Source organism: Tigriopus californicus, chromosome 8, assembly GCF_007210705.1.
Source record: "Tigriopus californicus strain San Diego chromosome 8, Tcal_SD_v2.1, whole genome shotgun sequence".
Taxonomy (NCBI): Eukaryota; Metazoa; Arthropoda; class Copepoda; order Harpacticoida; family Harpacticidae; genus Tigriopus; species Tigriopus californicus.
The window spans coordinates 10,036,816-10,052,821 of NC_081447.1; the positions used below are offsets into that span (position 1 = coordinate 10,036,816).

Consider the following 16,006-nt stretch of genomic DNA (forward strand, 5'->3'; position numbering starts at 1 on the left):
GTACCTTACTGCCTGTTTCCATTTATGACTCTGTCAAAGAGCTGTGAGAAAAAGAAAAATTGGTCTAGCTCCGCTGATGTCCACTTCCTCTAGTTAAAGGTCTCTCTGTCCTACCTAAGTAGATATCGGGGCACAAATTGGACTTGACATGTTGGATGTCTTAATGTATTTTTCAAAACAATCCAGATTCACAGCCAGTATCTCACAATTAAGAAAGCCTTTCAATGTTTGACAACCATTGGTTGGAAAAGCCTTTAGCTCAAACGTAAAATGCAACTGGCCCGATACGGATACCACTTAGATTTTGCATGGTCAGGTTGTCAATTGGCGATCTTAATTGTTCAGCTTCATAGAGTGATGGATTCCTACGATGACAGAAGTTGTACGTGCCATTTGTGGCAATGCATTTTTCCTGGTGGAAAGGAGAAAGAACCTTGGACGAGGTTACACCAAGTCTTCTCGATCAAGCTCATGAGCGGATTTTGCAGAACCAAATCTAAATATTTCCTCCATTGTTACGTAGTAACGCAGCGTCATCAAAATGGCTGAATGACCATACTGCATTCTAGCTTCGTTCAAAGTAGATTTTTTTTTGTACTATACGGTAGCTTAGGTTTTGGAAAATCTTTGACAAATATTTTTGGTAGTTCCCAATCATCCGGCTTTGTTCATGTAAGGGTGCATGACTACTGAACGTATTGTAGTTGGCTTCTAGGGGATAGAGGAAGCAGACTTTGGTGATTGGTTGGTTGTTATTCTTGGTCCAGTTCGTTTCTACTTAGAAGTGCGATTGCCTGTTGACGACGGTCTTCCCAAGTTCCCATAGCCACTGGAATTGGAACGAACTTTAAGAGACGAAAGAAGCCAACAGTGGAGCACAGAAAAACACAAAGAAGTTCCGAACAATGATCGTAACAAAGAAATCGGGTTAGATTGGAGAAATAACAAAATATTAGCCCATAATGACGATCATCCATTATGGTACTAAGTTGTTGAAACATTGCATGCAAAAAAAGTTCACTGACAGCGCAACACTTACAGGCAGGGCTAGCTCAGTTTGGATCCAAACTGGTTGAATAAGTTCAAAGCGAAAAGCTTGTGGATAAACCTTTTTTCTATGGATGGTATCCCGTGGGTACATTAAAGTGAATGCTGCAAAAAGTTTTATGTATTGGCCCAGCAAGGTCTTGCTGGATTGCAATTCCGACTAGACCTGCCCTTTGAACTGTTCCAAAATATTGGTGAAGTGCTGAGGGTTCCTAGATCCATAATCGAACAACAAGTATATTTCGCTTCTTTTTTTGTCGTCCTATAGCTCTCGTTGTCACTTCCATCCATCTTTCGGAAGGAGGTGGTGAAGGGCCAAGAACGACGTACCCCAAGGACCAAGGGAGGGCAGGATCAAGTAGACGCCCTGTTGCTGCACCTGTCAGTGGGATTCCAAGCAGCCCACTCGAGGAACCAAGCGGGTAATTGCTCCCCGGCTGTGAATTACAACCTTGTCGTGTTGAATGACACCATCAGGGTAGAGGGAACAACGAGGAAACTAACGGCAAGGCGAAACGAACTAAAGAAATGAACGGAATGAGGAGGGCCTCACGTCCACAAGCCACTGACGTCGAGAACAATATAGCGAGAGGAAGGACGGTACTCTACTGACTGTAACATTGTTGGAAACTAACGATAGCTTTATTGTGCAATGACTTTGAGGTTCATCCGTGCTCGGGCCGTGGTCGTCCTTCAATCAGTCTATTTTTGGTAAACAGGCCCAATGGAAACGTAACGAAACAGATGATGGCTCAACACCACCACCAGCACAATCAAAGAGCCGCCGCTACCGTTGGCACTACTATTACAACGAAAGGTGTTTTCTCCGTGGCCCATCGAAATGGTCCCGAGAACTTGGCCTCACCACTTTCTTCGGCGTCCTCGAGTCCTTCGCCGTCGTCCAGGAAGCTCAAGCCCGGCACACCCAGTAGTCGGGACGATGAGCAGTCCGCTCGTAATCATTGGCGTAGAAAGAGTTCGTCTCTTTTTGAGAAACCCGTGGCTCACAAAGATACGGAGACACTCATCTTGAATACAGCCGAGGAGCACGCAAAAAGTCCATCCCCAAATGGACATGAAGGTCTGAACACAACCGCTCGACTTAGAGCGAAGGTCAGATCGGTCAAGACGTTCAGCGAAGTGATGCGGCAAAAGTCGAATCAAAGCATGAAAAAGTCTCAAGGCAGGGCCGCATCGGATCAAAGGCGAAAAACAAGCCGACTCAGTTCACGAGATGCCCATGCCAGGGGTAAGGACAGTAGTTCAGACCGTGGATCCTCGTCCTCTCGGAGAGGCAGTGATGACAAACGGCCGAGCATTAGCCTGGACGAGCCGGAGGTCGCGGCCTCGGAAGTCAAACATCAATCAGTGAAGAAAACCGACAGCTTGGAACGATTATGGGAGCAGGTGCGAGGGATCCGGCCGCAAATTGTGGTGAATTTGCCTCCAGACGAGAACGACCAAGATGGAAGTGGAAACCAGATTGTGGATGTTTTAAAGATATCTGGTCAAACGGGAGCCAAAAGCATTGCCTCAGTGGATCAAATTTGCCAGGCTTTCAGCCAACCCATTCGAGAAAAGAAATCCCTGAAAGACGTGGCTAGGAGCGAGATTGGTCGAGAGCTCTCCGAGGTCGAAAAAATGATTCAGCAATCACAAGTCATTTCAGTTGGGCGTCGTCAATTCGACCCGGATGAATTGGTCAATGAACACGGCAATGGGACCAATTCAGATGAAGAAGAGACTGATCCTAAGAAACGGATCCAGAATGCCAAACCACGCTATTTGGAAATGTTTGCCAAGCCCGAAGAGATCGAGAACCTCAACAAACCACCCATGGATCCCAATCCCAAGACCTATGGCCTCTGGGACACGGTGACGGATGTGAAAATCTTACCCACCCTGATGCGAGTTAAACGCGAGTGGCAGCCACCCGATTGGGAGAAGACCCTAGAGAACCTGAAAGTCGAAGGCAGAGACTTGGCCTCCATCGACAACGATCTCAAGGAGATTTCTCATGGGCGGGAGAAAGGCCGAAAGAAGACGGGCAAGTACCTTATGCCTGAGGATCTCTCGTGGTGCCGCAAGCACTGCCGCTTCAAAGAAAAGGATCTCTTGAAATGGTTCCGTCGCTTCCGGGAGGAATGTCCCTTGGGAACAATGGATAAGGATCAGTTTAGTAAACTCTTCAAAACAGCCTTTCCGTTGGCAGAAGAAGAGGAGATGGCAGAACTGGCCTTTCATTTCATGGAACAAGAGGGCGAGGGAGGACTGGATTTTAAGGTGAGTTCGTAGTTCTTCTCTTTCTTATGCCTCAGTCATTTGCCTCCGACAAAGATCCGTTTTCATTCAGAAGGCTTAAGCGCCTAATTGGTCCCTCTATTCATAATTACTAAGTGGCAAAAAGTTTCTTCTGGTAAAACAGTTTGCACATTTTTTACGTGAAAGTTCAAATTTGTTCCACCCATTTACAAATGAGGGACCACATTAATGCACTTCGGATTTGCTTGAAGCACTTCTAGCCGTCACTGACTCAAACCTAACGCTTTGCCTTGTTTTCGATGAATAATGCCCCTTCTGTTCGAGGCAATAAATCCGCTTAAATGGGACGACATGGAACGAGCCTCGACCAACCTGAACCGTAGAAGAGCTAACTTTAAAGCTAGGAACTCCTGAAATGAAACGGATCATGATTCATGATCAAGAGGAACAAAAAGCCGTTTAATACCAACGTCCAATTTTTCACAGGATTTCGCCGTCTTGATTGATGTGTTGAATTGCGATCAACTCCAAAGCAAAGTTCGATGGGCTTTCGCCATTTGCGACAGCGAGAAAATGGGCTCGATCTCACGACCTTCGGTCCACATGATGATCCGTCTGTTGGATCAAGTGGCTGAGAAGGGCTTCATGAATCCACCCACCGATGAAGAGATTGAAGACATGACCTACCGGCGCAATATGGACCCCTTCAAATTAGCCGAGGACAGAGTGGATGACATTATGCGGACGGGCGAATTGGACCACGAGGGCAAAATCTCTATAGAGGCATTGTTGAAAATGTCGGAACGAGTCATCTATGCTCGGGATTGAAGCCTCATTCTCGTTGAATGAAATAATAATGCACTTTCGATAAGCACTGCAAATATTCCATCAAACATGAAAATAAGTTCCATTCATCTGAGTCAAGTTGCACCCCCCTTCCCCACTTTAAGTACGCGGTACTCGACCCTAATGCACATTTTGTGGTGATGATGATGGCGAGTGCTTGCTAGCCCCGTTTGATTCAATTCATTGAAATATATTACTGTAGAATTGGTCGAGCATGCACCAGTTGCTTATCACGGAACACTCGATCCTCGTCTCCCGGCTCGTCCTCCCATTTCGCGTTCCTTATGGTACTCCTCCTCAATCTTGGCTCCAATCCTCTCCCAGTCGATGTCCACCTCCTTCATGTATTGGATGTACCTGGAAATGGTTTCGTCCTTGTCGCAGCGATTGAGGTGCTTCACACGATAAGCTAACACCGTATCCACATGAGTCTTATGCTTGATGGCCAGGTCGAGGGCACGTTCCCATTGATGCAGATAGATGTTCAGTAAGATGGCTCGAAACGTCAAACCAGCCTGAAGGAGAATATTCTCGGCATCTTGATAGTTTCCAGTGAGAACAGCCATTTCTGCGTTCTGAGCCTCTTTCGTTGGCAGCTCTTTGATGTACTGAATGTAATGGACTTTGTCCGCCTCTTGAATGGCCGAATACGACACCTCGGCCGTTTCTAAATGTCGGGCTTGAGTGGAGATTCCCGCTAAACAAGCCCACAAGGTTTCGTCCTTGACAAAGCGACACAGCTTGGTCGCTTCCGACCACCGATTCGATTGGGTATATTCAAAAAGCATGCCTGGATAGGGGGACACAGCCGTGGTAACGAGGGACCCATCTGCTCTTCGGACGGATATAGAATTACCCGAGAATAGTACGATAGTTGGATTTTTGCCAAACTCCCCCGAATCTCGCTCGATGATGGTCCGGTGAAGCAGATTGCGATCCACGAATATGACAGCCGGATAAAGGTAGGTGCAGAAGCGAGAATCTTGAATGGCCGCCAACATGTTGGAATTGGCGTTCCATTTGAGTGATTGGACCATTGCTCCGATTTTGGCTGAATTGCCTTGAGTGCTCGAGACCTTCCCAAACTTGCGCACATTGGCCACGAAGAGATCCCGATTCTTATCCACAATGGCCAGTTTTCGCTGGTTGGCCAGGCCCACCTGATCCAAAGCAATCTCGGCTATCTCCTGTCGGTGTGTGAATGGCCTCCCATCATTGAGTGCTTTTCCATTGGTAGCATCAAACAGATGAACATTTTTCTCATCCGACTGGTCCCTTACGGCTATGGTATCATTGCAGAGGCTCACTGTGTGAGCATTAAGAGTTTCCGGTCTCATGCCTGGCCACTTGGGACTGCATATTAGACGAGCCTCGTAGCTGTACAGATGAACAGCATTAGATTCGACCAAGAGAAAGTGTTTCTCTGCAGGAATGATGAGGGACACGGAACCTTCCTTGAGGTCAAAAATGGTCGGAGTGTTCCAATTTCGGGTAGTATAAATGTAGCATTGGGACGTGGTCACTACAATCAAGAAACCAAAATCCATCGAGATCTGAATGATCCGGTCCCGAAATTCCAACTTCTCCCATGCATCATTCGTGACATTGCGCAAAGAGATGGTCTTTCGTCCTGTAACAAATACACAACGCATTAAGTACGTAGAAATGAAGCACTTGAAGCACTTGAGTCTCCTCTGCCCTGAGCATACGTTCTCTCTCTCTCATCCTCACCCGTAACAGTGGCCTCAAATTCTTTCCATTCGATTCGTTTCTCAATAACGTGAGCAAAGATGACATGGCCATTGCCACAAGCCGCAGCCACTTGGGTCCCATCTGCTGACCAAGCAATTTTGTACAGACTTCCTGTGGCCGGTTTATCCAACGAGTGTGACCACCCAATCTTATCGCAAAGTCGAAGAGTATTGAATGAACCGACTGCAAACAATTGCCCATCCACTGACCAAGACACCGAGGTTATGGGATAATCATGCTGACTCGAGTTGAACAACTGCCGACCAAATTGGTCCCACACCTTGTATCGACAATCCTCCCCTCCAGAAATGATCCGATAATTGGATGGTGACCAATCCAAACACAGAATGAGCCCCTCGTGGGCTTTCCATTGAATGGGCTTGGAGTTCGGGGCTAAAGGCTTAATGGTGAGCAACTTGTCCGTTGCATACAAGACATGGCTCGAGTCTGGGGACCAAGCCAAGGCATACACGGGCATGGTGTTCGAGGCCAGAGTGGAACGCAGCATCCCAGATCGCGACCAAACTTTAACAGCGCCATCCTCACCCCCTGTCACGATGCCCGCTCCATCATGGCTCCAACGGCCAACCAGACAAGCTCCTCGATGAGCCTCCACGGACTTTTCCATGCGCCCATTCTTGTTGATCAGTTGTAGTTTGCCCTCAGCAGAAGTGACGAGGAAAACGTCACTGCCACTCGGTCCACCCTTGGCCCTGGATCCAGCACCTGATGCCTGCCCTTTGGGTAGCCAATGCACATCCGTTGGATGGAAATCCTGGGGCAATTCCGCAAATGGCTGCGTCTCGGCACTCACCAGGTTCCATTTTAGGATCTTGTGATCATCCGCGATGCTGATGACATCATCGGGTGACATCCAACTGACACACGAGACCAATTCCGAGTGCTTGGCCTCTTTTAGATTTGAAGTCTTGAATCTCATGTTCGCGAAAAGCTTATTACAACCCCCTTTTGGTAGGTCGAACAGGAATGTTGCATGGTTGAAGGAAAGCAGGTATTGGGATAGTTCCAAATTGTTTTCAATAGATGGCATATCTTGGCGCGTTCTAGAGGTTTCAGAAGTGGTAGGAATGAACTAATAGACCAATAGAACTGTCACTTTTTTCTTGCAACATTTTAATGTATTGAGACCTACATATGCAGTTAGACCAAAGGGCTTGATTCCGCCAAAGGAGCCATGCCTACTAACTATGTTGTACTACGTGCATTTCTGTAATCATCGCTCACCACTATTTTTGTTTCGTTACAGAGGTAGCACAATTTGGGGGAAGACCATTAGGTTGTGGTTGATGAATTATCTATTTGGCTAAGCTGAGTCAACAACACGAACATTTGGCTTTTTGGATCAAGATAAGTCCACAGAGAGCTTTGCGCCGCTCTCCACCTTTTTTTATTGGGCCGATGACAGTAGTTAGATGATAGACCAACCAATGAGGAGGGATGAATGAATTATTAATAGTCATCTAGGAACTTTCTGACATCAAAGCCCGAAAATATCCAGTCTCAATAACGAAAGATACTCAAAGAACCACCAACGGAAGATGACGATACCGAAGACGATGCTGACAGATAATGAAATACAGTGACTTGTTGCATTTAGAACAAACTAAAAGAACATTGTTGCATAAGTAGGTTTTGTATGCAAATGCCAAAGGGCCCTGTGGCTGGCCCATTTGAGAAGTTTCGGAAACTCATTTCTAGATAAAAACAAGTCCAATTTCAATATGCAATATTCGATGGATGTTGTAGGGCAAAACTGTTTCCAGATCTTTGAAATGTCGCATTCAAAATATAATTTATAACAGATCCCAAACAGAACCTACACACGACCGGTTCGAGTGCAAAGAAAAGAAACCTGATGACTCAAACAAGAAAACAGACGACGGCTTATATTCTGTCAAGTTTTATTAATGACACACACAAGTGGTCTCAACTTGATCTTAGCCCCGTTTTAGAGATTTTATCCTAGCCTGCTCAAAGGGCAAATTAGCATTCTCGAGCACTTTGTACTTTCAAGAGTCTTGCGTCCTCGTGTCACTTTCTGAACTTGGGAGCAAAATCATCGTTCAGCTTATGGTGGTTGTCTAAAAGTTCGCGGCGCCTTCCCGGCGATAAGACAATGAGTGCTTGAGGTTTTTTAACTACGCACTCTGAACCTGTGTCAGTGTGTCTGTCTCAAGTACTGCCGTTCCCAGGTGTATTAGTGTGCATGACTCGCAACACCTTTTCTGAAGGACACTTTGATTAATGGAGAAACGAGAATCTAGAGCAAACTACCTGAATAATAAAGGTTGAGAGCATTTCCTCTCCTTTTCTTTCTTCCTTTCTCTGCCTCACCAGTCCTTGACAGCATGACTAAAGGCCAATTTATGGAAGATACATTTTGCGTTATGGAGCCTCATTCCGTCTTCCCGGGTTTCATTGGACCTTTTGGACATGACGGCTTACCACTACCTACTCCTACTGAAGGGCTGACTACGTACTTGTACTTGTGTTAGAGTGAAGTGAGTTCTTAGGAAGCAATGATCTTCCTCGTCTTCAGTCTCTTCTATCTAGTAGAACTGAAAGCATGATGAATGAGTCAAGACCAATGGTTCTCTCCGTATTGGTAGGAGGGTGTCGTACGTGAGACTCTGGTACGTTCTCCGTCTATTCAATTAAATTCTCCGTCTCTGTCTTTTTGGAGTTATTAATAGCACTAAGATGAAATGTCTGCCCTCCAAAGGTCGAGTGGGGAGCAAGAAAGCATGATATTTAACTCAACTTTAATGGCTCCATTTCCCCGCACTAACTGCCTCTCGGATGCTTCTCAATTTCTAGAAATCCCAAGTTTCAATTGTCGTCATTCATGGCCAAATCGGTTTTTAATACCGTGCAAGGGTCCTTTTCCTCACAATTCCTCCCTCGTGTGTAGGCTTTCAGGTTAAATTATCTGTACGACATTTAGCGTATACTTGTAGTACTTTCATCGAGTTGAAAAATACTTCTGCTCAATTGAGCTGTTGGAGAGTGGCCTTTGGAGCAAAAATTCAAGGCCCCTAAAATTGAGCTCGTACATGGTGTGGGACCTGAAGGACGCCCTCTCCAATTCATCCAGCCGAGCTTTGCCGCTGCACATCGTAGTTGGGACCTACAACGAACGTACAGCGTTGAACTGAATACGAGCTACATCCCTCCCCCCCCCCCTCTCGCCGTACCAAGGCACAAAGTGCCCATGTGGAGTGAGACCCGTGCAATTCCCGAAAAAAGCTTCAGCTAAGCTAAGTGTGCCTCTTACTCATGGACTACGTACAAGATAGAACAGACCCCTCAAGTCCTCCCTCACTACACACTACACCCACACCCACACGCTCATGCCACCACCAGCGAGTCGTAGTATTGTGACTCCCTCGTTTGGACGTAGTGGGAGCCGGGAACGAGTCCCGCTTGTTTCCTGGTTCCTCCACAAGTTGAGCCCCGCTTTTGTGCCCCATCTAAAACGTGGGTGCACACTTATGAACCGAAGGAACAGCGAGCGAAGGACGACATGCCTCAGTCTTCCTCCCAGAACAAGTTCCTCGACAGACCACGCAGCCTACGAAGACTATGAAGCGGCCATCCCACCACGTACCTCTCCATCTCCTTGGAATCCAGACCGAGCTCAACGGTAACCGGGACTCTGCTATTTACTGTGCTACATCATGCACTCACTTTAACTCCTCCAAAGACGACGGCAGCGACAACAACTACTACGACGGCGACCACCGTTGCCCTCGCTGCTGCTGGTACTGTTACTGCTACCAGTATTTCTTCCATTACTAAAGACAACAACTACTACTTATCCAGCTCCAAAATTACCAACCAAACCCTCGTGCTTCTATTTTCTTGGAATTCGCCGTACTCCTTGTCCTTCGCTGTATGCCTGATTGTATATTGACTAGATAGGCGAGTTTTCGATGTTGTCGTTAAGAACTAGCACTGAAATTATTGTTGTTGTTGATGATGTTGTCGTCGTAGTAGATGTCCTACTATCCAACAGTGAGCGAGTGAGTTAGCGAGCGAGTGTGTGTGGTAGAGCTATTGCTAGCTTATCCCTCGTCTAGTGATATTGAAGCCTTTGAAATAGCCATCAAAGCCGGCCTTTTGCTCACTAACACGCTCGCTTCACCAATCTGAGACAGAGGGCGTGCGCTCATTCAAGCCTTCCTCATCCTGTCTCTCCTGAGCTCAGCTCACCCAATAGAGATGGCAAGGTTGCAACAACTTCTGGCGGGATCTTACTTTCGTAGTGGTAGCAGCGGTAGTTCATACAAACAGTAGTATCTGGTGGTGTATGGCCTTTGTTTGACTCACCGACTTGAGCGAGCGTGACCGTGGGCACCGACAAACGACGTTTCGAGGGTAGCAAGTAACCTTTTCTTTCTGTTTCCCTTTTTGCTTCCTTCAAGCCAAACGGGGAGATTCCTCGCCAACGCCGCTGCATGTTCACATCTCTCAATTCCTAACGGAACAGAAGCAGCACGGCCTCGAAAAGGGGCTCCACGAGCCCAGCTGAAACCGACCCCCACTTATTATTAGGCACTGGCCTCGCGACCGATCTGAAGAAGAAGGCGCCACGTAAAACTCATCCCTCGGTGGGGCCGAACGACAAGGCACATCTTGCCTTCACAAAAGCCTACCCAGGCAACGAAAAAAAGCATGTGTGAAACACCGTCCTCGCTCTATATCTTGTGTGTCTCTTTGCCAATGTCAAGTGCCAGTCATTATGAAAAAGATGAGGTATACCAGGTCTGAGGCCTCCTAGTCGGAGCTTCAGAAACCGTTGGCTCAGATTTCAGCCTCACTCCGGGTTGATTGTGGGACGAATCCGGGTTGGACCAGGAAAAACGCCCCAAGTTCAACAGAGTCCATTCAAGTGAGTGAGTGTTGGTGAGTGAGTGACCGAGTATGTAAATTGGTACCAACATTTGAGAAACATTGCACGCTGAAAACCATCCAAAGTCTGGAAGAGGTATATCTGGCTCATCAATATGCTCATCACCATCATCTTCAACAACATTATCATCATCCCCACTTGCTCCACGCCAAGAACAAGAACAACGGCAACTCAAGAGGAATGTTCCTACCGTGGACCATGATCAAGTCTGAATGAAAAGTGAAAGTTTCGGCGGAACCGATAATAATGCCTGCTCCGCAGTTTCGTTGGCTTGTGTGCCAAGTCAATTTTGGGGAATGAATATGCTCAAGTCACCTCCTCGTTGGGAGTTTTCATAGCTAGCTAGCCAGCTGGCTAGGAAGTTAAAACGCCAGCCAGTCAGTCGGCCGGTCCTCCTAAATTGAGTGAATGAGTGCATGGCCTTCTCGGGAGATAGCTGGGATAGCTGTTGTTGCTCTTCGTCGACGAGTTCTTCAGCGACAACAACAACAACATCAGTACCGACGACAACAACAACTAACACTATTGCAACTACTTCTACTTGAACCGTCTCACTCTTGGAGTCAGTCGAGGTCTGAGGCGAGAAAGTGTTGCATTAGGAGTAATAATAGAGTATTTTTTACATATGTGCAGCTTAATAAGAGGGCTCCATTATACTCCGGCAAGTCTCATCAGTGGTCGTGGCCAATTGTTCCAAGAACAGAAGAAGGAGAAGGAGCAACAGCAACTAAAGCAGCAGCAGCAGGAGGAGGAGAATATGAAGTGGCCGACTATTTGTCGCAATTGCGGTCCTAGTCGCTGTTGCTGTACCAGGTGGAAATGAATCTGCTCTTTTATGATCATTATGTGAGCCGAAAGGGATAGTGAAGTGCGCCAACCCAAGACAAATATCATAAAACGAAGAAAACAAAGCTAATTTTGCCGTTATTCTGTTCAAGCTGTGTGACCTCGAGTGCCTACAACTACGGCATCATGTATGATGCATGCTAACCAATGCTGGATGTGCTAAAGAAAGTGGTGTTTTCTCCATGAGAAAGAAAATCGGCCTTTCATTCTTCAAGAGACAGTGGCACCTTCAAGGTAAGGCAAATGGGGAGGACATCATCCAACAAACTAACTCTCCTCAGTGGAGTGGATTCTCTGAGTCTCTGGGTTCATTCTTGACATAAAAGGTGTTTTCAAAGAAGAACACGCACAGGAATGAACACCTACGGTCCTTACAAGTCACGGAGAGGAAAAAGTCGTCAGACACAGAGAGTAAGAGTCCATCCACCTTCAGCTGACGGATTTGGCCATTTCAAGAATTTAGAGCCGAGAAAACATCGTCCTGCTTTTCCCCTTCGTTATCTCAATTTCTTTTGGACACTCTTCGAGCGTCTTGCCTTTCTCAAGAGGAGAAAAATGCACTTGCCGGCTATGCGAGCGTTCACAATTCACATCGCTCTAGGATGTAACGTAGGTTGTGAAGGGAGCTCCTGGCTTGTCCTTCCCCTCGTATGATAACTCTTCCCACATCATTCCAATTCTTCTCGTCATCTCCGAGTCAATGGTCTTGGCAGCCTTTCCAAAGCGAATCTAGAGGTCCTCTTATTACCTTTTTTCTATTCCATTTCGCTTGAAACCTATCGTGACACGATCAGGAAATGGAATGGGTTTGAGCATTGTATACATAAAAGAGATTTGGGGATTGACTCCAAAGAACATCCAATGGCTTCATATTTGCCACAGTACTCGGCAGCGTGTTTAGGTACTTTGGGAGTTAGATCGTGCTACATTAAGCGTTTGCACAAATCTATACATTAAATCTGCCTTTTAACCCTTCTGACTTTAAACTTCGGGAAAACTGAAAAAAACATGTAGTTAAATGCACCTCGCTTTATTTTGTGTTGAGGAAGAGAGAAACAGAGCATGATTTTCTACAGAAATACCGAGCGAGGAGTCAACTAAGCGCAGCTGATTTTGCAAAACTCTTTGAACATCGACGCTCAGACAATACATGGAACCAATGGAAAGATCGTCATTGGCATTATTACGACTACCATCTTGGTCGACGAGGCGCTCGGCTGTTTATTTGTTCGCTTGCGTAGTTTTCTTAGGCTGATTTTATTTGGCTTTGAATAGATAAACCTTCGTCGAGGCTGCTCAGAGCTTGAATTGCAAATTGGGGATGATGCTAAGTTCCTTAATGTAGCCTATAGACTACAACTAGTAGTTCAATTTCTGTACCTATATTCCACGAAGAGCTGAATTGTCTACTACGTGCGCAACCTTGTTTCCCGAGAGCCGATTTACAAGCAAGAATTGGATTGTAATTGGTGTTCCAGGAGTTTGTCAATAGTTGGCCCCTTCGCTATAAGTGAGAGGAAAGGCAACAGGTACTTGTCCACTTTATTGGAAAACTCGGGACCTTTCCGCCAGCCTTCACTTTCTTCCTCCACAAACGTCAAGCATGCTGAACAATCGACGTGTTCCTGCCGTAAAAAGCGACCAAAAACTGCCTAGCTTCTTGTTGGGTTCTAGCTTTACTTCGAAATAGGGCTGTAAACGAGTCCTAAAATATGACTCGAGTTCCACAAGCCTTTCGGTGGCTAAAAAAGAGTTGTACTCCAATCTCGCGAGCCTTTCGAAGTTAAACGTGGTTTGGATATGATTCGCGGGATCTTTTTCGCGTGATCTTTTTAAGTGACTGATTCAGAAATAACAAATCAAATCAGGAAAAACACTCAATGCTAATTGCAAGTGTTTGTAGCTTCGACATAGTAGGGATACCAAAAAAAAAGCCTAAAATGGAAATAATTTGCAGAGTAGGATGATGTTTTGATAAAGATAAAGACTCACAGCGCTTATGGAATGACTCATTAAGGCTCAAGACCATTTAGAATGACTTGAATTCTTTTGAACCTCTGAAAAAATGCAAAATTGCTCGAGCCTTGCGAGTCATGTCAAAGACTCTTTGCCAACCTTTTCCAAGCTTGCAAACCCTCGACCTAAATAAGCAGATTGTCTTCATCCAATAAGTCAAAGCCAGTTTTAGCACTTTGAATGGGTTCAAACCGTTGACGTCACACACGAGCTCGAATCCCACTTGGTTCTCCCTCCAAACCATCTTACAATAGCCGTGCGGTACATTACAGCCCTCGAGTGGTTGGCTGGTCCTCAGCCCAAAGTGCATATAGTACTATGTCATATGGGTATGGTCAGGTGACGGGAATGATAAGCACCCCAAAGAAAAGAGAGAGAAGAGAGACAGAGACAGACAGAGGTGACGGGATGCGATCCGATGCTATGCCACAGTTTAGCACTGTTGAGCCATGGCTGAAATGGCTCGTAGAGCGTGTACTGCAATGTACCGAGTCCTTGGTGGAATCACAGAGGTGCAATATCTCTGGAGAACAGGTATGGGTTGGTATCTAAAACAGTCATAGGCTGGCCCTAAAAGTGTGTACGAGTAACTACAGCTCATCCCGTTGGGTTGTTGAGCACGCAAATCTCTAAATCAAAACATTCGGTGCTTTTTGCTACTCGCTCAAAAGACAAACGCGCAAAAACAACGTCCATAATGAATTTGGTGAGTGGAAATTTAGCTTTCCCCGTCCATTGACCACTCTCTTCGCTGTCGAGCGTTTATCAGGCCCCTTGAAACAATTGACGACACTCCTCTCATAGATGTCACTTGTCATGACTTTAGTCAATGTTCAAGGGAAGAATGCAAGGCCAGAGAGAGGGGTTCCCGCTTTGAACTTGAAATTTCGAACAAACGCCACGACCCGTGCCTTGGCGTTCGTTAATTAGATAGTTGCTTGTGGGTTATTTCACGTGTGTCTTCCTTCCCACAAAGGAAGAAGGACGCTTGGACTAGTGTACGACTAGTATTCTGAAGCGGGTGGTCATTTAGGCCACGGCTATTCGATCACTATCACTCTGTTTGTTCTACCAGGATATACAGTGAGTAAACGAAGACTGATAGGAAGTGAGTGAGTGAGTGAGTGAGTGGGTGCGAGTGCGAGAGAGACTGAAGAAAAGAGGGAAAGAGGCCTTTGGTTGAAGGCTTTGGCTATGCTCTATGCGCACAATTTGGATAACTGAGAAAACGCGAAGTACAACCATCTCTTCCTCTGGGGGTTTCCTCGTGGCACAACCGCCACCACGAACTCATTGGTCGCCAACACCACCACCACCACCAACACCGCCACCACGACCAGTTTACCACTTTGTTAGGGAAAGCACACTTGTATGAGTTATGTACACATTCACGCACCCACCCATATGCATACTGTACTACGTTCATACTACATACGTACACACTTATGTATGGACATTGAGTTCACAAGCACCAGCTGGAACGAGCATTGGCAAGGGGCTGGCTGTAGAACTGTAGAGCTGTACATGTAGAGAACCACCGAATGATGATGAAGGAGAAGGAGGAATAAAAGAAGAGGGGCCAACTATGTACATGGAGCGGGGAACACTAAGGGCTTGATCGTTCCATTTTGTAGTTGTTGTCGTTGAGGGTGAAGAACCAGAGGAATACAGTACTGGCCTAGAATAACTAGATGGATGGACGTATCAAGTACCACTGTGGCCTGCAGTACAACAGAAAAGTACACCAACAAAAAGTAAATCTGCTTTCTTGACGCTTGGAGAAAAGAAGGAAAAAGGTAGACTTCAGACTGCTTAGAAATATTTCGTGAAAGTCCAATAGCATGTTGGAGGGTTTTTTTGGGACTGAACATGCCAACAACAACAATCTTGAACTTATAGTAATGTACATACTTCAAAGCAGAAAAAATGATAATACAAACAGCCACATTCTTCATCATATATCAAACAGAATAATGGTGGATTTGTCACACTTTTCTCCTTTCTCAACAGGGCTTCTGCAATGGTTAGGAAACTGTTTTATTGCATCCCCAATGACTCTCTGTCTCTGAGATGAAGGTCCTTAATTTCAACAAAAAAATTGAGAGCATTTTTGTCAGAGGGACGGATATGTTTCGATGCACGAGCGGAAATGCCTAACATAATTGATTAGCCATCGATTAATAGAGGTTATTTGTTACTCAGCGTCTTCTCATGATGACACATCGCCTTTTAGTGAGCTCTCACAAGCAACCTTGGTACTGACAATCAAGCAAGGAAAGATGAGCGAGATGGAGTGGGATAATA

The 16,006-nt window shown here is 46.0% G+C and overlaps 3 protein-coding genes across 4 annotated transcripts in view; 2 read left to right on the forward strand and 1 right to left on the reverse strand.

The window, feature by feature from the left end:
* The first annotated feature begins 1,343 nt into the window (after positions 1–1,343).
* Positions 1,344–4,137, forward strand: LOC131884461 (uncharacterized). Its single transcript, XM_059232252.1, has 2 exons — positions 1,344–3,330; positions 3,796–4,137. The coding sequence occupies exons 1-2, from the start codon at positions 1,792–1,794 to the stop codon at positions 4,135–4,137; spliced, it is 1,881 nt and encodes a 626-aa protein (XP_059088235.1). The 5' UTR covers positions 1,344–1,791.
* Positions 4,138–4,371: 234 nt separating this feature from the next.
* LOC131884460 (intraflagellar transport protein 80 homolog) lies at positions 4,372–6,888 on the reverse strand. Its single transcript, XM_059232251.1, has 2 exons — positions 5,887–6,888; positions 4,372–5,785 (listed from the first exon to the last, which is right to left on the reverse strand). The coding sequence occupies exons 1-2, from the start codon at positions 6,845–6,847 to the stop codon at positions 4,386–4,388; spliced, it is 2,361 nt and encodes a 786-aa protein (XP_059088234.1). The 5' UTR covers positions 6,848–6,888; the 3' UTR covers positions 4,372–4,385.
* Positions 6,889–10,552: 3,664 nt separating this feature from the next.
* LOC131884456 (uncharacterized) overlaps positions 10,553–16,006 on the forward strand; it is a 41,034-nt gene continuing 35,580 nt past the window's right edge. Inside the window, exon 1 of one of the 2 annotated variants that reach the window (XM_059232241.1) lies at positions 10,553–11,920. The gene's annotated coding sequence lies outside the window, so the exon portion shown is untranslated. Of the gene's footprint in view, positions 11,921–13,704; positions 14,409–16,006 lie in introns of those variants that run through there. The other variant, XM_059232242.1, reaches the window with a different exon arrangement.

Bases quoted from the DNA above. Each gene is read 5' to 3' on its own strand.
- LOC131884461 (XM_059232252.1), top strand. From the start codon at position 1,792: ATGATGGCTCAACACCACCACCAGCACAATCAAAGAGCCGCCGCTACC. The intron at 3,331-3,795 runs GTGAGTTCGTAG...AATTTTTCACAG, and splicing joins AGGGAGGACTGGATTTTAAG to GATTTCGCCGTCTTGATTGA.
- LOC131884460 (XM_059232251.1), bottom strand. From the start codon at position 6,847: ATGAGATTCAAGACTTCAAATCTAAAAGAGGCCAAGCACTCGGAATTG. The intron at 5,786-5,886 runs GTGAGGATGAGA...TATTTGTTACAG, and splicing joins ATTTGAGGCCACTGTTACGG to GACGAAAGACCATCTCTTTG.